Source organism: Oxyura jamaicensis, chromosome 14 (genome assembly GCF_011077185.1).
Source record: "Oxyura jamaicensis isolate SHBP4307 breed ruddy duck chromosome 14, BPBGC_Ojam_1.0, whole genome shotgun sequence".
Classification (NCBI taxonomy): domain Eukaryota; kingdom Metazoa; phylum Chordata; class Aves; order Anseriformes; family Anatidae; genus Oxyura; species Oxyura jamaicensis.
This window is the reverse complement of record NC_048906.1, coordinates 117371-140482: the sequence shown is the minus strand read 5'-3', so window position 1 is coordinate 140482 and position 23112 is coordinate 117371. Positions and strand designations below refer to the sequence as shown.

The window sequence follows — 23112 nt, the reverse complement described above, 5'->3', positions numbered from 1 at the left end:
ATACCATAAGTTATAAGATAGTGAGGGTCCTTTTTCTTCTTTTTGTTATTTTTTAAAGATGCATTATTACCTTACAGACTTCGTAAACTGTGGCAATAGTGCAATGGCACTTTATTTGTATATTGTACGTTATATTTGGGATAGTATTTGTATTCATCAGTGTGAAGACTAAGCATTTTTATACATTCTATGTGGTAAGTTGGTGAGGAAGAAAACTTGATACTGGTGAGGAAAGAAAATTATAAGTGAAAGGAAGAATGAGAATGCAAAAGAAAAAGGTTTGTAGGTGATGAGAAAAAGGTTAAAAATACTTAGAAGACACAAGTAATTATATCTTATGTATCACAGAGTGGATGTTGTCAGGAAATGTAAAGCATGTTTGGTACATGTGTTAATGTGGTACGCTCTGTTGTGCATGCTAGGCTGATGAATTCAGGTAATGCAGCTTGCTGGTGACCTATCATTAGGTGGAAGTTGCAAAAGATAACCAGAGACTCTTTTTTCTTTCTTTAAAGCAGTGTTTTTTTTTTATCAGTTTTCAGTCTTCCTTTCCAACTTCGCTGTTCCTGTATTAAATAATGCTCTTCAGTTTGTAATTCATACAGTTGACAGCTAATTTAATTTCTAAGGGTTGTTTCTATGGACTTGTCAGTCATTAAGTGTTTTGGTAATGTAAATGCACATAAATGTGGAACATTAAAAATACAGTTTCATGCACTTCATCTGTCAACTGGTTTGATGCATAGTCTGTCTTATGTGAGACCGTGAATTTCAGTTATAGAAGAAATTGTGATTGGACTTCATCAAGCACTGTCTGCTCTGTGTGTTGGTTAACTGACAGCACATTTTAATATAATAGCAGTATTTTCTTAAACATCTGTATAGTTTTATGTGAAATATAACATCCCTTCACTTAGTTCTAAAATCATAGTGCTTTCTAGTGTGCAAAGCATTTAGTGTGAAATGATAGAAAGATGTTAGTTTTTATTGTAGTTCAGTCTGTGGTCTAGCTTTCTGCTAGCCCTGGTTAGATAAACACATTTTTCTAGAAATTAAATCCACGTACCTAAAACTACATCTGCAATCATTTTCAGTGAGACATTTTAAGAACCTTAAGAAATGTTAAACAGGGAGAGTTTTCAGGTGTTACAGTACAGTCATCAAACCTTTACATATCAGCATGCATTCCAAATGCTAGGAATTTGGTCAGCAGATTTTTTTTTTCATGTAGAACAAGTATCACATATATAGGAGAATTATTCAAATTTAGCTAGTATTGTTGGTATTTGTGGTATTTAATGCTTTTTAGTATTTTCTGTAATCAAATATTAAAAATAATTATTACAGTTTAAAAAGTAGTTGGCCTGCTGCTTCAAATTTCCAGTATATATTTATAGGATATATATAATGAAGCAAAATTTTAGCTACTGAAGTATTAATATTGTCAGTGATCTGCTTGTTAGTAGAAAGGACAGATATATCTATTAGACAACTGTGCTATCACTTTTTGCTGTCCAGAGCTCTAAGGAAGAAGATTATGTCAGTATTGCATTACTCACACGTAGAAGGTGTGTACATGTAGCCTCTAAATTGTACATGAAACAACAGTTTTACTCCTTTGTCAAGAATATCAGCAGGAAAAATTATTGAATTATGTTCTAATCGGTAAACTAAGCATCAGTTATAAGTTGATCTTCATCCCTTTTTTGTCTGCATGAGGTAGGTAGGATCTGCATCTTCAGCACACTTTTTTTTTTTTTAGAAGATGCACATACAACACTTGCTTGGTACGTGGCAGTTCTCAGTACCCTGTGAGTATTTGTACATCTCAGCTAAAACAGAAACAAAAGATTTTAGAACAAAGTGTTCAGGTTAAAGAAGAGGTGGGTTTGTTTGCTTTTAATTAAAAACAAAAGTGGGGGTGGGAGTGGAAGCTATATTACAGTGAGATTCAAATACTAGCCTTTGTTCTTGTACTTCAGGTTTCCGAACAAAATGGTAGTTCATGTATTAATTTTAGCCTTAGCTTTCAGTGTTCTCACTTACTGCTCAGACCTCTCATGGTAACAGTGGTCTGATGCTTTAATAATCTTTTGATAAAGAGGGGTGGGAATTGATCAGCGAAAAGGTGTCTAGTACATGACTGAGTTGATTGACCAATCTGATATAATTACAACTACATTGTTGATTTCCATTTAATGTCTTAAACAAATCTGGCTTTAAGTGATGTAGCTGTATATGAGTACCTGCTTGTTATTCATATACCAAGCTGAGTATGAGCTTGCAATTAATTCCTGCTTGGGCATTCAAATCACTGTGCCTTTTTGGCTGTCCTTTTTGTTTGTTTGTTTTGTTTATTTCTAATATAGGATGAAACAGGTGCCTATTTAATAGACAGAGACCCGACCTACTTTGGGCCAGTGCTGAACTATCTCAGACATGGGAAACTGGTTATTAACAAGGACCTAGCTGAGGAAGGTAGGATATTACAAAATCTCTTGTCACTTTCTCATTATTCTCACTGCTTTAAAAGCCACCAAAAGTAATGTACCTGTAGATGGTAAATCTTAATCAATGTAGCATTTCAATCCGTTTCGGACAAAGCTGATTGGTATTGTGCAGTTATAGTATTTGCTGCTACTGGAGTGTTTTAAGCATGATTCCTGGTTTCACAGTCCCTGCTCCCAGTTAGAAATCGAACATTTTGCCATGAGGGGAGATGCCTTTCATCATACAATCTTTTTTTTTTTTTTTTTTTTTTTTTTTTCCCCCTGTATAACTGTGTGAAATAGTTGTTTTCAGTCTTCTTCAAGCAAATGAATTGAATATTGGCTGCAAAACAAGCTTTTGAAGATGTAAAGCCAAGTATGAGTGATGTTTTGAAATGTTCAGATATGTGGAATGTGCTGTTGAAGAGTAAATTCTGCCCCTGGCTTCCTCGCCCCAATTCATATCAATTTTGTCCTAATGGAGGATGACTGTTTTAGTACTAAAGCTGTGTTGATAAGATAGTGAACAAATTGATTGAAGAGAAATGGAGTCTAAGAAAATTAGCAGGAAATAATTTGAACTAAGATTTCAATCTGCATTGTTAAACATACTGTTTGTGTAGAGAACAGGTAAGACTTGAACATGTGAGATGATGCAGTCTGTAGTATGCAACAGCAGTCAGAATCTTAAAGAAGATGTTCAGGGACTGAGATCTCAAATGACAAGAAGATAAATTTTCTGCACACTGGCAGTAAGAGAGCTTTTCAGTGGTAGTATTTGGATTTTTCTTTAGTGTTCTAAAGACAGGGCTTGAGCTATGGTGGTCCATCAGACTGCTGTAGAATGGCATTTGTGCTCCTATTCTTGTTTGTTTGTTTTTATTGCCTGCCTCTCATTCTGCATATGAAATGGCATCAGCTTTTTTCAGTTTGTTTTTAGGATAGTTTTTCAGAATGAGCTAGACTACGAACTACATCTGCCTGAAGGAAGCCAGAACAGTGAGGCTGGTAAACAAATTGATCCTAGGGCAAAATAAATTGTTTTCTGTAGCAGAACAGATGATGATCTTAGGAACTGGATGGTGATTTTGGCCTGGAACCTTTGGTTACATGCTCTTTTCAAAAAATGCTCTCATACTAGGTGTACTGGAAGAGGCTGAATTCTACAATATCACATCACTAATAAAACTGGTAAAGGACAAAATAAGAGAGAGAGACAGCAAAATCTCACAGGTGAGGCTGTTTTCTAGTGTGTTTTTGATTATGATGTAATAAGTAATGGGTGGTTGCTTTTTTTTTTCCATAACTGCTTATTTCCCCAGTAAGATATTGAGTGTCTGTGCCCTTCACAAAAGGCACAAGCAAACAGTTCCAGTTCTCATTCAAAAATTAAAATTCTGTTGCTCAACAGTTGTTCAAAAATGTCTAGGTATAGTGGAATTTCTTTATCAAAATATTTCTGGAAATAGCTATTTTAGAAAACACCTTGGCTAGCATTATTTTTCTCATATACATTTAAATGTCTGAATATGATGAGATACATGATGAGATGTATAACTGCTGTTTATACAGCATATGTACAAATGTTGTTTGCTACAGAAGATTAAGATGGGAACTAAAGTTACTTTATTTGTGGTGCTCTATAGTTTTGAAGACCCTGCCTCTTCTCAAATTGGCTCATGAATGTTTCTTCATAAAATGAGTATTACAGAGAAACCGTTAAGAGTGTTCAAGTTTGTGATTGTTCTTTAACTCTGCTTCTCTGGCCTTCGACTGTGTCTTCATAGAGACATTACAAACTTGCTGTTGCCAAATTTGAACCTGGGTTGTGGAATAGCAGTATTTTCTGCAGGGTTTCACCTGATGCGGTCCTAGTTATTCATTGCTCTGGAGAAGTTAGTTTGACAGAGAAATAAAGACATTTTTGAGTATGGTCAGACATCCCTTAAAGGCAGAATATTAGCCTTGATTTTGACTAATGTGGTTTGCTATGACATGGAACAATGTAGGAAGCTCATCTATTTATGGATAAGTCTTAAGATTATTATAACTCTTAAGTAGCACTTTCAGTCCCTGAAACATTCATGAAGCACTGAGTCTTCTGCAAGGTGACTGAGCAAATGAGAGTTCTACAAAAAAAAAAATGGGTTGGTGCTTATTATTTCTAAAGAATACGTCACAAAGTTACAAAGATAGCGAATTCCATGCTGTATTGAGCATCTTATATTTCTTCCTAAAGGTGCCAGTCAAACACGTGTACAGGGTGCTGCAGTGCCAGGAAGAGGAACTGACTCAAATGGTCTCCACAATGTCTGATGGCTGGAAATTTGAACAGGTAACAAAAACGCATAGGATATAATTTCAAAGTCTTGTAAAAATTTAGTTATGGGAAAGAAGAGTAGGAAGTCAATTCTGTGCATCTTTTTATGTGCAGTTGTTATCAGAAATTGGATTAATAAAAAGATACATGATTAAATTGAAATTTCAGATTTGTATTCTTGTTAGAGAACAAAAGTGCTGTAGCTCTCTGGGGGTTAAACTGATCTGACTCTATAAAAACGTACATCATGTTTGAAATGTACCTCTTTGGGGTCTACACAGCAGCAGGGTGAATAAACCAAAATAAACTAATGCAAATTAATAGAAATGGCAGGGCAGACGTTTGGTAAAAGAGATGAGCGGCAGACATTTGGTAAAAGAGATGAGCGGCAGACATTTGGTAAAAGAGATGAGCTTGTTAGCTAGGCCAAAGCAGTGGTTCTTCAAGTAAAGGACTGATATGTGTAAGAGGGAAAACTTAACCAGTGCAAACGGGAAGCTGGATGGGCATGAGCTATGTGTTTTCCATCTTTGCACTGTATAAAAGTAACTTTGAAAGTACATAAGTATATTGGAAAACACAATGTGAAATTACAAAATGATTTTTCTTTTCTCTTTGATCTCTGGGAATAAGAAACTAAGTACAGGGCCTCTTCATCTCTTACATTCCTCTCTTACCAGAATATCTAAACTGCACAGAAGCAATGGTTCTGTTAACTCTGGAATGAGACCCGAGTGCTCAACCAACATCTTTTTCAGTGTCTGGTGCCAGCTGTAGGAGAGATTAGAATATGAGCACAAACTTTTTATCCCGTGCACTCCTAATACAACAACAAAGGAACATTTTAAGAATACAGCACACAAAACTAAAAAAGAATGTTTTGTTTGTATTCAATAAAATGTGTAAGGCTCTTGTATCATGGAGAAAGCCATGATCAAATAAACTAAACCAACACAGAGAAAGCTTCTTATGCTTCAGTTCTCCAGTTCAAGTATTAAAAGATCCATTTGGTGTGCCAGAAACTCAGTATTAAGTCACTTGAAAAAGCTCTCACTAAATCCACATGGCTGTTTTTTGACCAGTGCATTGACAAAGTTTTTTAGCTATTCTTTGTCACGAGAAACTAGCTTTCACTACAAAACAGATTCTTTTCTTTTTAACAAAATAAATGATACTATATCTTTAGCTGTCTTAAAATCCTGTGTTCTTTGTGAATATTATATTTGGGAGTATTATCACTTTGGCAGCACAATTGCAGAAAGAACCATTATAATCTCTCTTAGAATTTATGTTTTGGGAAAACTCCAGTGGCTTTCTTGAATGTTATGTCCTTCATTTCATCCAGCTTCCTTCCTACTTCACTTTTGCCACATGTTGCTCTCTCTTGGATACACAGTTTGAAGTAGATAGACACAATAGCTGTATGGTCCCTTATTATTCAGCTTCTCCTTTCCTCAGACCAGGTCATTCTCTCCTTTGGTTTTATGGCAGACCTGCTTTTAGTAGACACCTTTCACTTAGAACATAATTATAATACTCTTTATAACCCAAGCAGTTTTTCAGAGGAATAATATTGCTGTGGGTTGAGAGTCCCTGTACTCTGTGCCCTATGTAACATGTTTTAGCAGTTGTTTTTGATCAGATTTTTTTTTCCCTCAATATTTCTACTTTTCTGTCAAAATACAATTGGATGTGACAAATAGGAGAGGAAAGTGTTAAACTGCTGGTGCACTTACAAATTATCAACTTATGCATTGATGCACTTTTCTAAAGAAAGTGAATGAGTGCTGCTAGAAAAGTGCAATTATATATCAGTTTCATTCCAAAAAAAAAACTAGCCTTAATAGTTGTGCTGCCCCACTTCCATGATTTTAATGTGTTAGTCTGTGGATTATTTTTAGCTTCCATTGTTACCTCTTCCGGCAATCAGAAGAATAACATTGTGGCATTACTGCATAATGAGAAACTTTGGGCTATGTAACATTGCCACATACAAAGGCTTTAGACAACAACAGCATGTAAGTCATGTAAATTTTAATGATGAATGTAACCCGAGTCTGTCACCGTAATGCTGTCTTCAATAGGTTCACTATATGAGAAGGACAGTATTTAGCGGCTGCCTTCAAAATTATTCACGTAACAATTACAGGATAAATAAATTTACTGTCCATGAGTCATCTTGTCAGTGTTGATTTTCAGTACACTGTGAATAGGAGGTTGTTGTCTAGTTCTTCGCACTTAATGTAAAGCTCTCACCTTTCTCAAGTGCACTGATGGGCTGTGCTTTAATTTAAATGGGTTAGGAAGTGCCATGTATTATTAAGATAAAATATTTTTTGTAATAAATTGTGAAATATTGCTGAGATTGTTATGAACTTCTGAATTATTAGGCATTTAGCAATTGTGAACAGAGCTCGTGGTACTAACCTTCATGGGAACAATAATTTTTTACACTACAGTTCTTTTCTTGGGTCTTCTGTAAATTGGCTATTCTAAAACCACGTTGGAATGCTCAGTTTTTTTTAAATTTATTTTTTCCTCTAGATGACTTCATATATTTCCTTAGCTATATTTTATTTAACAGCTTTTGGAACAAGACGAGGTTCTTTAATGTACAGGCTGGATATGTTGCTTTGCATAACACCTTCCAGTCTTATATCCACGTTACTGTTTGCACTTGGCATGTATGACAGGAAAATAATGCTCTCGCTTTCATAATACGCCAAACTTTGTTTAGGTTTTTCAGGGTAGTTGGTTACACCACAATGATATGGAGAGTTTTCTAACTTATGATCAGTGACTCCTTTAACTTCCCCCGAAATATCAAACGGCTTTGCAACTGCCTCCATAACTTTTCAGTAAAAAAAAATTAAAAAAAAATTCTAGCTTGGTAGCAACTTGTTCTGGGGGCAAGTAATTGTTACCTATACATTTGAGCTCATCTGTTATTTGTATGATTTCGATAATGGTATGTGCTTCAGCTTTACAAAGGTTTCTTTTTGTGTTTTGCTCTGATTGGTTATTTCAGCTTGTCAGTATAGGTTCCCAGTATGGCTGTGGCCGGGCCCAGCAGTCAGAGTATCTGCTGATAGTGTCACGGGAAGTGAAAGGGGAAGAGAGATGCTTCCAGAAATGCTGCAGTGAGGTGTGTCACACCGTTCTTTTTGCCCTCACACTGATATGCTTGGCCTCCTTGCGTTTCTGCTGCTTTCAAATCATTCCACTTTATTCCTAGGTGTACAGCACATAGTAGTATGTATGTATTTGTGACTGGCTTTTATTTATATTCACAATATTTCATTGTACATTATAAATGTTCATATTGTTTTAAAAAAGGCAAACAAAAATTGTTTATTTAGACTTCAGTTAAAAGTTTTATAAAGAGTTCTTATTTTAATAGGTAACTTTTTTTTTTTCCTTAAATCTTCCTCCAAAGTTAACAGCCTTTGGTCCATAGTTGTTAAGTAAAGGTTGTACAATTTTAATATTAGAAGTCCTGTAAATACAAGTTCGCGTTCACTGATTTCAAAAGGGGCATTCTTCCAGTTCAAGTATATTTCACATACCAAATAACAAGTTAACTTTAGAGTCCCGTGTCCTTTATTTATGGTAACTCAAAACATAATTGTTTATTAGGTGGATGAAATATATTCAAACAGTAAAAATGAAAAACAAATTTTCAGAGATTAAAAATATGGAGGATTGAGGGGATAACAAAAGCAGCAGTTAGTTTTAAAACTTGTATCAAGAGGAAGGAATATCTTGAGGTATCTTTGGTTTTGTCTTTTGTTATTAGGCTGTCTCATCCTTTCTGCTCCCCTTGTTCCCAAGTCACTGCCCTTTTAATCACTGCATTACTTTCCAGTGTTCAAGATCTTTTTGCTAGACAGTAATACTGGAGGCAGTTCCAAGTTCTGTGCTCTGTTGCATAGTGGGTTATGTGAATTGATTTGGGAACCTGGTATTCTTCAGTATTTTTCTCCAATAAAATACTTGGAGTTTTTGTTGTTTTCCTTGCTATATGTATGGTTATTCAGTCTGAAAGATTAGTATAACACCATGAAGATAGTATGACAGTGAAGTGACTTATGAGCAGAACCTTGCCTATGATATGGACACTTATTCTTGCAATTCTAGATTTAAAACTTGGACTGCTGCCAAAGTATATTCCAGAATCTATTTTCAAGGTACTAAGCAAGATCTGTTTCCTGGAGTTGCAGAGGTAACATTTGGAATGTAGAATTAATATACTAGGTTTGCAGACTTCCTGGAACTGGGTAGGAATGTTGAGTGTAGTTAAGGATGTATAGGGTACAGGCAGCATGATGTTGTTCATGTGTTTGTTGTTGAGAACTCAAAGTAAAATTCAATGTAATAAAATGGGAGATGGGTACAGGCAGTAAAGAAATGAAAGCAGATATAAAATAATAATAATAAAAAAGAAATCTGGAAGGAAACCTTTCTTGCTCCTAGATTTGAAGTCTGAAAATTGATCAAGAGGTCTGAAATAAATACGCTTATTGTCCTAGAGTCGTTCATCAGTGCTAACTTAAAGGTTGATGTGTATATATCTTTTTAGCCTTTTGCAAATAATTTGAGAAGGCAATTGAGTGAACTCAATTGTTGAACTCAATACTAGAACTCAAAATGAAGTATGGGCCATTCATAGAACATAATATGTAAATAAATAAATAGAGGGGAGGACTTTCTGTCATTCTATCAACTGTTAGTATTTTTAAAAAAAAAAGTTTCCAAGACAAGCCTTCTGCTATACAAGCAGTTCACCAGGTCTGAAATAGAAGCAGTAATACTCAAAGTAGAAGAATATTCAAAATAGAACTTGAGAATAATTGTGGTGTATTTTACTGAGCTTTGAGAATCAGACAACCACAGAGAGAGAAGGAAACTGGTAGCCATGAAGAGTTAGTTAATATGAGTAAGAGAAAAGCAGAGGAGAAAGGGAGGTAGGCAGTATGTTGCTTGTGCAAGTTGGAGTGTTTATATTTGATGGTGATACTTTTGCTAATTTTGTCCTGTAAATCTATTGTATATATCTGAATCAATATTGTTAAACCAGGCTAGACAAGTGATTGAATGTCATGTTTTGAGATCTGTCTCAATTCAGCTACGTGTGAGATTTGTTCACTTCAAAAATAATGTTCCTACAAGTGATGCACCAACCATTTTACCTTTCAGAGGGATATTTTTAGGTGTACAGTCATTGATTTAAGACAGGGAGATATTTATATTTTCTGCTGCTATTGAATAACTTGATATGGGAATGATTTGACCTATTCTTTCAGCTGTGCCAGTTTTATCATAAGTTCTTCTTTAACTCTTTTCTCTTTGAAAACAAGCCTGACTGTGGGTAGGCATCAGGTAGTCTCTGTCCGCCATTACTTATCACAGAATGGTTGAGGTAGGAAGGGACCTCTGGAGGTCATCAAGTCCAACTCACCTGTTCAAGCAGGACCAACTAGAGCAGGTTGCCCAGGACCATGTTCAGATGGCTTCTGAATATCCTAAGGAGGGAGACACCTCCACACCTCTCTGGGCAAGGTGCTAGTGCTCAGTCATCTCCACAGTAAATTTCCTGATGTTCTGATGGAACCTCCTGTGTTTCAGTTTGTGTCCATTGTCCCTTGTTCTGGTACTGGATGCCACTGTGAAGAGCCTGGCTTCTTCCTCTTTGCACCCTCTCTCATATTTATTGGTAAGATCCCCCCGAGCCTTCCCTTCTCCATGCTGAACAGTCTGAGCCCTCTTGGCCTTTCCTGCTAGGAGAGGTGCTCTGGTCCCTTCAGCATCTTTGTGGCCCTTCATTGAGCTCTCTCCAGGATTGCCATGCCTCTCTTGTACTGGGGTGAACTGAACAGGACATTGTATTCCAGGTTTGGCCTCACTATTGCTGAGGAAAGTGGAAAGATCACTTCCTTTGACAAGCTGACAATACTTCGCTTAATGTGGCCTTTGCGGGAAGGGCACATAGTTGGCTCATGTTCAGCTTGGTGTCCCCCAGGTCCTTTTCTGCAAAGATGCTTTCCAGCTGGGTCATCCGCCCAAGACCTGTCAGCTCCCCCAGCCTTTGTGGGTTCATTCCATCAGGCCCCATGGACTTGTGTATGTCCAGTTTGCATAAGTATTTCCTGGCCTAATCCTTTTCCACCAAAGGCATGTCTTATTTTCCATCTTCTCTCTGGGGACTGGGATTGCTGAAGGCCAGTCTTGCTAGTGAAATCTGAGGCAAAGACGACATTTAGTACAGTGGCCTTTTTACTGTCCTGTGTAACCAGGTACTCTGACTCGCTCAGAACAAGCTCATATTTTGAGAAGCCCTTCTCAATGTCCTTGACATCGTCGGCCAGGCTCAATTCCCTCAGGGCTTTAGCTTTCCAAACTTCATCCTAGGATGCTCAAATAACGTCTCTGTATTCCCATCCTTGCTTACACCCTCTGTATGCTTCCTTTTATTTATTTATTTATTTATTTCTTGAGTTTGTCCAGGAGCACCTTTTTCATCCACATAGGCCTCCTTGTATTTTTGCCTGACTTTGTGTTTTTTGGTGAAAGTATCTTTACATTGCTCAGTAAAGTGGATTCCATCTCTCCCAAGGAAATGCTGGTACACAAACAAGGTCCCATGGTCACAGAACCCAAAATGTTGTTTCCAACATCAATTCCATGGCCAATTATTGACTTATGCTAGGGGTGCCTTCCTCCTCGCACCCTTTTACCTCTCTGATGGTATTGAAGACACCACCACCTGGGCTCCCCTAATGCTGACTGTTGCCCACAGAGCTTTGTAGTCACTTTTGATACAGTCTTGATTTTCCCTTCGCAGTATCATTTATGCCCGTGTGGAGTAAAAGCAGGGGGTAGTAGTCAGAGGGCTGGACCAGCTTTGGAGGTCCCTCCACAATATCCTGGATCTGAGCCTCTGGCAGGCAGCAAACCTCCATTGTTGGTAAGTCAGGCTGACAGATGGATGCCTCTGTAGCAGGGAGTCACCCATTACAATGACTCAACACTTCTTTCTAGTGGCCTTGCATGGTTTAGGGTTAGGACCAGATTCTGTGCTTGTAGGCACATCTGGCTTCCCTTCAGCTTTTAGGGTAGTAAACCTGTTTTGCAGATGTTATGCCCTTAGGTGGGGCAGGGACTGTCCTCTTGGTACTGGAAGTCACTAGCTTCCACCCTTCCCTTTCTCCAGAATTTTGCCAAACAATTTATGCCATTTTTTTTTCCTTTGACCTTTCTGATTGTCATCTTTTATCTTACTTTAAAATTCAGGCTTTATGACACAGAGTCTTTCTTCTCGTTATTTCTAAGTCTTCTCAGGAAAACTCTGACCTGGATTGGCACATCAAGCAGTATAATACAAATAATTATGCTTCTCTTGATATATGAAAAAGAAAAATTACTTGCTCTCCATTTGTGCCTTTGTTAATTACAGCTGACAGCCTAGTAGTGTCAGGAACTTTATTCCATGCAACCAATGAATGGATCACAATCAAATTTTCTGTGATATGTAACGTTTACATTTTCCTATGCTCAGTTATGACGTTGTTGGGACTTAACACATGGAAGGAAAAAAAACAATGAGGAAAAATACATATATACATATACATGTATTTATCTATATGTATATATAATCATATGCATCTGTGAAATTCATAGTTTAAGAATGTTTTTTCCTTCCTTAAGTTGTTGGTCATAAAAACCTTTATCTGCTGTTGAGACAACAAAAAAAAGTTTGTCCTTTCAGAAAACATGAGAAGCAGCAGGTTGAACAACCTGAAAATTCTCCTCCTATGCATTGTAATACATAGATGCAGTGATTTGCTGTGTTTTTGTGTTGTTTTGAGGGGGGGAAGAAGGTGGAGGGGGACACACAGAGGTTTAAGAACTCCTTCCAGTTTATCAGCATCCTTCTTAAAATGTTGCTGCCTACGCTGGGAACACTGAGCAGACTTGCTACAACACTGCTTTATTTCTAAGCATGCTTTCTGACACTACAGTTCTAATCTGCAACCATTTTTCACTGATTCTTTTTCTGCTATCTCCTTTATTGCTGTTCATGCATCTTGAAGCTAAGATCAAGTTTGTAGCATCCTATTGATAACTACACAAATAATACAACATAGGCTGTGGACATGTAGAAGTATTTACAAGAGTATAGTGCATTGAAGTTTTGAAGAACTTGTGTTTAACGTTGCAAAAGAAACTTTGTCTTGAAATGCACCAACTATTTAGTGTTGTCAAAAAGTCATCTATGTTTATTGCAGTCAGCAACATCAATAGTTTTGTCCAGTGAGCTAATAAATAGTCAGTCTGACACATTGCCTAAAAAGACTTATATGCAAAAGGTCAACTAATTTGAATTATAAAGCATTAGTGGACAATTTAAGTAGCTATCAACTGAGGAACTATCAACCTAGTTGAATCAGGATTGAACATTTGGCTCATGTTTGGATCTTGTATCATATCTTTCAGAGATCACTTATTACTGTTGTGTGTCAATGAGTAAAGAAGTATTATTTTCTTCTGGTAGGATAATTACTACAGCTGTTACAGATTATCTAGTATCAAGTTCTTGCCATTTTGCAAGAAGAAAAAATGACTACTGAATCAGATCACATGCTTGAATTTTATTCTTCAAATTTCTCTTCAGAGAAGGTTAATTATGTATGTTTTTTTAAACATGTATACAGCTTCTTGAATGTTCTGGTCTATAAGTGGGTTAAAAATACTGTTTAAAATATTCCTGCGTTTTACCAAAGTAATTGAAGTAGTTCCTGTGTTTGTATTACATAGTTTGATATATAATGCATAGACTAAATTTATACCACTTCAACAGGCTTAGAGCCAACTTAACAGCTTCTTTTTTTTTCTTCTAAAAAATGTTATCAATTATACTGTCAAATGGTGTTGCTCAGTATTGGGTATGCAACAACTCCACATGACAATTCTACTTTCTGGCAGTTCTTATTAAAGTGGGAAGGAGAATAACCTTCCTTTCAATTACTCTTCCTTCTCCCTCCTTAAAGAGAGGCCTTGAAGATAGTCTTGCTGTAGCTCTAAGCAGGACACAGTAGGAGCAGAAGAGAGCTTTGTAGAATGGGACATATAGCTGTGATTAAGCATGCTGTAATGCCATCCGGGTCTGGAAACTTTGATATTGCCTAGGCCTGGCATCAAGTTGTTTCCTTCTGCAGACATACCGCCTGATGCTCTACATAGACATTAGCTCTTTCAGTTTGTAGATGTTCTTACTTGGCTGTCTTACCAGAATGCTGGAACATCTGAGTACCTCTCTCTTCTCTCTCCTTAAAAGTACAATTAGGCTTTATTTTCTCCTGACAGTGCTTTATGGAAGCTGCTTTTTACCTTGGTCTGCCTTCCACTTTTGTTGGGGAAATTGTCTTATCCCTCAAGTAGATTCTGGACCAAGATTTCATCTTGGCTTCATCTTTCCTACTCTAACAAGTCTTTTACTTTCTTTGGTGGTCTGCTAGACTAATGGAAGTACGCTTCTTTTTAGACAAATAGCCATAGTTTTTCAAATGCTGCTGCTTTAAAACACAAGTCAAGCCTTTTCTGTGGAGCCATTACCAGGGCAATTTAATGATATAATAGAGACTGAGGAATAGGACAGCCTTATTACACGTTTGTGGCGGTTTGGTAGGTAGATGTAATATAGTTTCAGTAATGACATTTAGATACAGTGTACCTGTGCAACAATTTGATTTTTTTAGGTCCTTGAACTGTCAGTAATTATAGCACCATACATTATCTTGTCATGCTTTTGAAATAAACCTTTAAAAAATGAACCAGCTACATCTGAATTGATTCTGTCTGGGAAAGGCAGGCTATGTAAAGCTAGCATTAGGCAAGTGTACCGTGTGTAAGGTAAGACAAGATATATGAAACTTATGCCATTTGATAGACATGCTGCATATGAGGTAATACTGATGTTGATTATATCCTTATCAGTAAATTGTCATTTATCATTCAGTATCAAGACCTGCAGGAGCTTGTAAATAGGTCACATTTCATTATACATGGCTTCCGCTTGTAGTGCTTCCTAAATTAAACTTCCTCATAGCAGTACACATGGATTTCAGATGTTAATCTTAGTGTCCCAACATGCTGTGTCTTACTGTTTTCTGACGAAGGACAAATTCTGACTCTGGCTACTCAAAATGTGTTTTGGTAGAAGTATTTTTATTCTGGTAAATATAGTGGTAGGTATCCCTCCAGGCTAAAGTGCTTCCTGCATGCAGCCATTTACATACTAAGTCATACCACATTAAGATGCCACATTCAAATGTTTTTAAAATTAACTTTGGAGGATGGGAAGGTTTCCATTAAATAGCAGGAACAGGGAACAGGCTGCATCTCCACTGGCCTGCCTTTGTACCCTTTTCTTTAACAGTATAATAACTGTAAACCATTAATTCTGTAAATGTTTAAAAAGAAAAGCTATGTTTATCTTATCATCAGATTGTCAGTGTATTTGTCAACATCAAAATGTATTTGCATTGAAGTAGAGAGTCATGCATCAGGCACAGCCATCAGTCTGAAGAGTGAGGAGTGTTATTTCTCATGAGAATTTACGGATTTTTTTTTATATGGAAATGCAACTGACTTTTTTTCTTCTTTCAGCTGGTCAGTATTGGTTCTTCCTATAACTATGGCAATGAAGATCAGGCCGAATTTCTGTGTGTTGTCTCGAAGGAATTGCATAACACTCCCTATGGCACAACCAGTGAACCCAGTGAAAAAGCAAAGGTAAATTACTAGACATCGGAGTAAAGAAATATTGTCAAAATACGTAGACTTTGCTAAGTCATGCTAGGCCTACCTCTCTTCTGGACTTTTATTTAATTGCCTTTTCTCCCTCCTTCAAAACTGATAATGGTTCCCTGTTCATTGTGTAAGAGATTATAAATGGTAAAGTCATCGTGAATTTGTTATACTGGATGGCTTCTTTAAATGGAATATTCTGTATTGTTCCTGATACCTATCCTGTTTTTTGAGTATTCACAGATATTTGCTGTTTACAGTTGAGAACCTACATTTTGTTTCTTACACATTTTAAGGACTCCTTATTCTTTAAATGATTCATTTGAAAAATGTTTTCCTTGCTTGAGTTCAGCTGAAGACATCTTACTATCATGAATGGGGGTTTTAGAATGCTGTCTTTGAAAAACAGTGTGCAATATGTTGTAAAATGAGGGGTTTTTTTAGCCTATTATTTTCAAGTTTCCACCTAGTTCTCCTTCCTTTCTGTAACCTGTTTTATAAAAAGACTGTAATGGGTACAGTATCTTAGCATTTTCATCAGTTGTCTTTCAGAGTCTGTACAAATGAAAGATGTAAAAACAACTGAACAGTAATAAGGCAGACTGGTTATGTATGTAAGCATATTCTATTGCTTTGTGTGAAGAAACTACTACAGGTAAACTGGGTACTTTTGTAGTTGGCTTAAAAGCTTTTCATTTAGTATGTTTAAATGGGAAACAGTTGGTAGAACATCAATGATTGCTTTCTCAAAAATCACCTTTAAAGTAATAGATCTTGAAATAACACTAAAATGTGATGTGGATCTTGGCAGTGAAGCCCCAAATAGATAAAACTTCACTACTTCCTCTGCTGTGTAACTTCATTTTGCTGCTACATCTATGGAGACATTTTTTAAAATTACACTTTAAAAGTACTCCAGGCTTTTGTCAGGATGCTTAGTGAAATAAATGATTTCTGCTAATTTCTCGCTGTTGAGATGAGATTTCCAAGGAGTTGTAAGGGATTAATGTAATCAAGGGTAAACAGTGAACCTGTGTAAGCCATGTCTCATTCTTTCCAGAACCCTAATCATGGTCTGCTTTCACCAGAAAGGTTATGGAAAATCGAAAAGTTGACAAAGAGGGATTTGGCAATAGTTTATGCTGGGATACATGCCTGGAAAAAAAAAAAAAAAAAAAAAAAAAAAAGTGAAATTCTTGAACCTGCTACACACATTCATAGGGAATAGTAGTACGTCTTCAGGGAACTTCAGAAGTTGCCAGAGTTACATTGTATCCTTAATTTAATAGAAAATATGGATCAAATCAAACTATTAAACCATGAAAAGAATGACTAATTCAGGGCACAGTTTAACTCCTGTACAATTAGTAGCTCTGAGAGAAGTTGGGCTTCTTAGTCATCATTTTGGAGAATAGTGCAGAGCATAATTTGACCAGGGCAACGAGTGAGACTTATTGATAGTTTTTGGTTGCCAGTATAAGCATTTACTCCTTGTTTCCTGGAAGAGTTGAGCTTTTGCTAGCAATAAATGGCAGTGCTTGAAAAATCATTTTTGATAGTGTGTTTCTGCTATATATTTTATAGGTATATGTTGCATTGGGACACTGGGGGAAGAATTCCTTTTTGTTTGAGAGGTTTCTGACAGCTGTGTGAGAAATTTGATCTGGTCTTTGGGAACTGTTGATCCAGTAAATTCCGTCTGCAACCTGTTCATTAGTGTCCGAGTTGGTCTTCATTAAGTTCGTATGATTGAAATTATGGTACACAGTGATATATACAGAATGACACATTCACCTCCTAGGACTGTCTTCTAGAAACAATGAGAAAGTCTTCCTAACTTTTGCAGCAGATTGGGTTACAGAAAGAAAAAAAGCACCAGTATGTAATTTTTATTGATGTGCACTTGAATTTGAAATTAATAGTACTGGACTTTCAAAATAGAAAAAAGCATTCTCTGATACCCCATCTAATCAAACTTCACCTCATTCCTTCTTAGAGACATTTTTCTTATGTTTTTTTGTTTGGAAAACAGTTTGCTTAGATAGGTTAGAAAAGGGACACAGTAGCAATTAAAACTTGCTGCAGTAGCAATTAAAAATGTGGGATTCCAGCATACTCAGAATCTCTCATTCTTATTGGTCCATGGAGTCTTTATTGACTCTCAAACCTGTACACCACTTAACTGAACTATGTATTGGTGAAACTCAAACATGGCAATACAAAGCATAATATGTTATTTTGTTGATGTAAAGCATAGAAAGAATATAGTGACAAATAGCAGAAAATGCGCTGTGCTATGAAATATTAGTGGTGATCAATCTTGTAGTGTATAGTTTCCACAAAACAATTTTAGTACTTTTTTTTCACTGTCATTTTTAATGGAAAAAATTAGCAGGTCAAAATTCACCAAAAAATAAAACAAAAAATCCAAACAAAACTATTTAACAGATAGTAAAGTACCAGTCTGTGTGTATTTAAGTGCCTGCCTTCCTTAGTTCTTTTGTTATTAGCTGACTTTTGCGTAGCCTTGTAATATGCCTGAGAGAGGGAATTTAACCCCATTTGGAGCATTGACTTAAATTGTTTCAGTGACTTTTACAGGAAGCCATGACATTACTAAAAGACAGCCTGTGTTCCCACAAGCATTCTTCTCTTTCATACCACTTCGTTTACCTGTCACTCTTGGAAGTAATGACCAAAGCCTGTTCATAAAATCTGCATCCAAACTTAGGCTTTCAAGTGCTATCCTTCCCCATATGTGGGGAACAGTAAGTGGAATAAAGATACCAACTCTGGTTTATTTAAGTTTTCTCTATACCTAACCTAAGGTCCTTGTTACATTGCATGGCACTATCTGCTGACTGTAGGATGTTTGGGAAAGGAAATTTTCATGAAATCTATAGTGTTCCTGCTTGAAATTGTCTGCTGCCATACTTTCTTACAAAGAGCGGGGATCCTGGATAAAAGTAAATACATGTCACTCCCAGATGCTTCAAGTGTAAGTGGACTGTACTTTGTTGCAGCACTGACTCACCTGCAATCTTTTCTTTTCCTTTCCTTTCTCTATACTTGCTGCATGCTGCATGCCACTCAGAGTGAAGATGAAGAAACGGATTACGATATGAATGACTCAGATTAAGTGTAAATGTCATGGTGAGCACTAGCTGCCCTAGGATTTTACCCAGATGCTTTTCTGCCCCATCCAATTTCTGCCCTCACTAGTGCTGTCCTTTGGCTAGTCCTGGTGGTGTATTTGTTTGTGGTTATAGTTGTGGCATGGTTAGCAAAAACAGAATACATGTTCTGTATGTTGCTTCTTTGACAGAGTAATCAATGTTGCTGTTATCAGCTGTATTATGATCCATACCTTTAAACTTATGCTGAGAAGAAAAGTGATTCATATAGGTTCTAGGGGGAAGTACTACAGAATCAAAATTGGTTTTGATTTATATTTTCCTTGCACCACCTTTTCTATCAATTACTTTTTATGTGCAGGGGTGTCTCATACAGACTTGGGAGTATAAATTTTCAGCAAACGTCTGATGTGGCAATAAATTAACAAACATAACTGAAGTGCAGTATAGTCAACAGATCTGATAATTTTGAAATTAATATTTTTTTTAATCAAGACCTGGCAAATACAGGCACATGATGTAGTCTTAGTGCTACAGTTGTCTTTATCACAGGAAACAGCTCTCTCCACAGAAGGGTCAGGTCCTTTTTAATGCAGTTTGACATCTTACTGAAGACCAAGGTACTTTACAGGTCACATCAGGAATCCATATATATCAAAGATGCTTGTAATTGCATGAGATGGAGCTCCAGCTTCTCATCTACACAGCTGAATATTTTAGCTGTAAAGCAGCTTTATACTTATCTCTGAAGTGTTGCTTCCACACAGCTGGAGAAGATACATTACAGCTGGTTAAAACTAGGTAATTTTTAAGGTCCCTTCCAACCCAAACCATTCTATTATCCTATGATTATTATCTTTCCCAATGCTAATAGAAACTACTGCTGATGTAGAATAAGGTCTTTTGCTAAGTCTTCTGGAATGGTTGCAAGGAATGGATCAAATCTGAAGCTTTATTGAAAAAAGTAAATTGATCCTTTGATGGAATTGGATGTAAGCTCTTTCAGCTGCCTGAGAAAGTCTCTTAAGATGTTATTCTGTCTGCAGCAGATTCCTTCTGAGTGGAAGGAACTATCACGCTTGGGCCCTTAGGATCAGAGAGTTTATTCAACATTGAGAGTTTTTAAGTCAACTGGGAGAAAAACAACAAACGTGGAAAGCAGAAAAATTCTGAAGACAACAGATCTAAAGTATAAATTCAGAGGAGTGTTATCCATGAAGGTCTCTGTTTAGCTAATAGAGTGTTTTCCCATGAAATCTTCTTCAGTGCCTGGTTCTGCTCAAGATGTATTCCACAATCCTAGCCACTGGAAGTTTAAGAAAAGACCTGCCCTGTTTTCAAATTTTAGTTACCTCCGTTAGTGTTGAGACGTTTTCTCTCAGCATTTTTTGCACAGGAAGTGACTAAAATTTTCAGGAAGTCTCATTAAAGTTTGATTTTCGTGAAAAAGGGAGTTTTGGATTGCAGAATAGAATCGGTCATTCTTTCAGTAATTAGTAATTCCAATTTTGATAGAATTCCTGATAATTGAAATTCAATATTCTCTTTTCCTCTTTGGACAAAGTCACTGTTCATGACTATAGAACATTTCTCTTTCACCCAATTTCTGAACAGAGGTGGATGGAACACTTCCCTTGAGAGCTTGTTGATAAGTCATTTCCTCTTTAGTAAAGTTAGGAGTTGCAGAAAAAGTACCAAGTAAAATGTGTAAAAATACTGCCTGAGCTGATGGAATTGTCTATTTTATGTTGGATTTACCGGCTCAGCAGTGTGCCAAGTTCAACATCTCGATCTGGCTTAGTTTGTCTTATTTGTATGTGCTCTTGAAGTTACAGAAAGTAATTCTAATTCTATTAATCTTAAAAGCATTTTTTATCTTTTAGGAAAAAATAAACTCAAGTGTTGCATTTCAGATGGGAAACATTCACAAAATTAATTGATCCAGTAATATTTTCTAACTGCACAGGTGCTTGTTTCAGCCATGTTTTTGCCTCTCTTGGTACTTATTTGCTACTTTTGATGGGTCAGACTGTTATCCACTATGTGGACTTCTGTCCCAATATCTTATTCTCAGCTGTGACTGACTCCAAATACTTGAGGAAAGAGATTAATTGTGAAGCATATATCAGAATAACTCGTGATGTATTTCCCCAGCTTCTGGTAAGGAGCAGGTTTAGAAATTTTGACTTCAAGCCTGCATCCAGATCATGACATCGAATAGGTATAATTTGCACTATATTCTGTAAGTTTGTCTAATCCCTTTTGAATGTATTAGTACTAACTACTGAGCAGTTTTCAAGGCCTGTCTTTTCTGTGCAGAATGCACCTGTATCTTTCCGACATCTTAATATGAAAAGTTTTTTGCTTAGTACACATAGTAGATTCCTCTTCATGAATATACAGTGTTTGCATTTAAAATATACCTTAAAACACATTATAGCCCATCAGAGATATCCTTCTGTATTTTGGAAATTTATCAAAGTACCTGCAGTGTCACTTCATTTCCTAACTTGTAAATAATAAGTAACTCTGACTTTTGAAATTAAACAGAACTTTGTAACCACAAAGTGAGATCCACGTACTGCAGGCATTTCAGGGAGCAAGTGATAAAGTGGATTTATTTTTTTTTTTAAGTTAACACTGAACTGTCTCTGAACTGTCCTTGAGAGCATAGAAATGGTGATGGAGTCTTTATGAACTCCAGTTCTTAAAAAATCCCACGGCATTGTGCAAAGCAGGTGAGACCCTACTTGACTATAGCCACTGTGAATGACATATTAGGCTTAATGACTGATAAGAGGCTGATATGGTAAATTATCAACATTTTAACAATATTAAACCAAATACCTAGACTTTTTTATTTAAAACCAAACATGAAATTGGCATGCTCTGTTAATTTTTGGTGTGACAATTTTTACCCAACAGGCACAAAGATTGTGTGTGCTGTCAAATTCTGTGAACCCTCTGGGGGTAGAATGTGCTACTGAGTGCTACTAGCATGAGGTGTTTGTCATAATGTGAGATTAAAGTGAAATCATCATAGAAAGAAATTCTGCATTGAAGACAGCTATGCCATTTCCCAGGGACTGTGCCTTTGCTTTCTGCCAGATTTTGAAGAACTCTTCTCAGTACTTGGAAAATAACCATGAAGTAAAAGAAAATGAATTATTGTTAGAGATAATCTTACTTGCCAATAAAGTACTTGTGCTAAGTACATTTGAAGCTTTGCTTAGTCTTTTTTCGGCCATGGTCATCACTGGTTCTACCGTTTGCTTGCAGGCTTCCCTATGGGTACACTAAAGCAGCTTCAGAGCTGATGTCATTACTGCTGATTGCAGTATTCGGGTTAGAGTAGCAATGTGAGAAACATGGTGGCCTGGACAGTCAGTCCTAAGACATGGATCCTTTCTGCACTGGAGGTGCCGAAGAAAGTTGAAAAGGGGAAAATAAAATATTTAAATGAAAATAGAATACATAGTCTTTGTGTTATAGGATGCTATATACAAGGCTTCCTAGGTTCTTCAGGGGCAGATATTTTGGTTTCATTAGACTTCATTCCCTATATTTAATATACACCTTTTAAAATGTATATTAAACAAGTCAACTGCCTTTAGGGGAAAACCAGATCATTTTATTCACTGTAATGGGAATCTCAGTTCCTTAGTAACAGTGGGAGAAGCAAATTCCTTAGACGGAATTTTTGAGAAATACATTCCTTCTCATTAAGTCAAAGGCTGCAATGCCTCTCACCTGCCTGGCTTGGGTGATTCAAAGGATAATGATGAACAGGGTAGTGCATGAAAAGTGCAATGTGCTTTGTCCTGTCTCTGCAGAAGCAATTTTCCTGTGGACTGGGGGGGGATGCTTAACAAACTTGTGAGATCTTCCATGAACAAATAATACTAATGTAAAATTATTTTAAAACTGTTGTCAAAGTAGGATTTACCGTCCTATCGGTGGTGAGTCCAACTGATGAGCTTTGTATATCCGAACTCTACTGTAAATAATTTACTAAAACTTTTTACTATGAAGAAATCTTGTTGGCTGAATTTAGTTCATGCTAAAGATCAAGTCTGGACATCTATTTCAAATGTCAGTTTAGTTCTTGTCAACTCATACTCTTGGTCTTTGAAAGCTGTATGCATCATCTCACCAAGTATGACATTTGTGCACATTCTAGGTTGCTAATTCACGTTTTCAAGGGATACAATTGCAGCTGAAACTTGAGAGAGTTAAGGACATTTACTGCAGTAGGAAGAAATCAAGATTAAATCCCAAGTTTTTAAAATGTATCTGGTTCATTTACTATATGGGACCTAAGTATCTTTAGAACAAGGATGAAATGAAATGGCTTACTTCTTAC

At 36.6% G+C, this 23112-nt stretch overlaps 1 protein-coding gene across 2 annotated transcripts in view; it reads left to right on the top strand.

Moving 5' to 3' along the window:
• Positions 1 to 23112, top strand: part of LOC118174215 (BTB/POZ domain-containing protein KCTD5-like) — a 35201-nt gene that overhangs the window by 7597 nt on the left and 4492 nt on the right. Inside the window, exons 2-6 of one of the 2 annotated variants that reach the window (XM_035339405.1) lie at positions 2370 to 2478; positions 3631 to 3722; positions 4729 to 4824; positions 7838 to 7954; positions 15475 to 15600. In XM_035339405.1, coding sequence (XP_035195296.1) covers positions 2370 to 2478; positions 3631 to 3722; positions 4729 to 4824; positions 7838 to 7954; positions 15475 to 15600 — 540 coding nt within the window. The remainder of the gene's footprint in view (positions 1 to 2369; positions 2479 to 3630; positions 3723 to 4728; positions 4825 to 7837; positions 7955 to 15474; positions 15601 to 23112) is intronic. The other variant, XM_035339407.1, reaches the window with a different exon arrangement.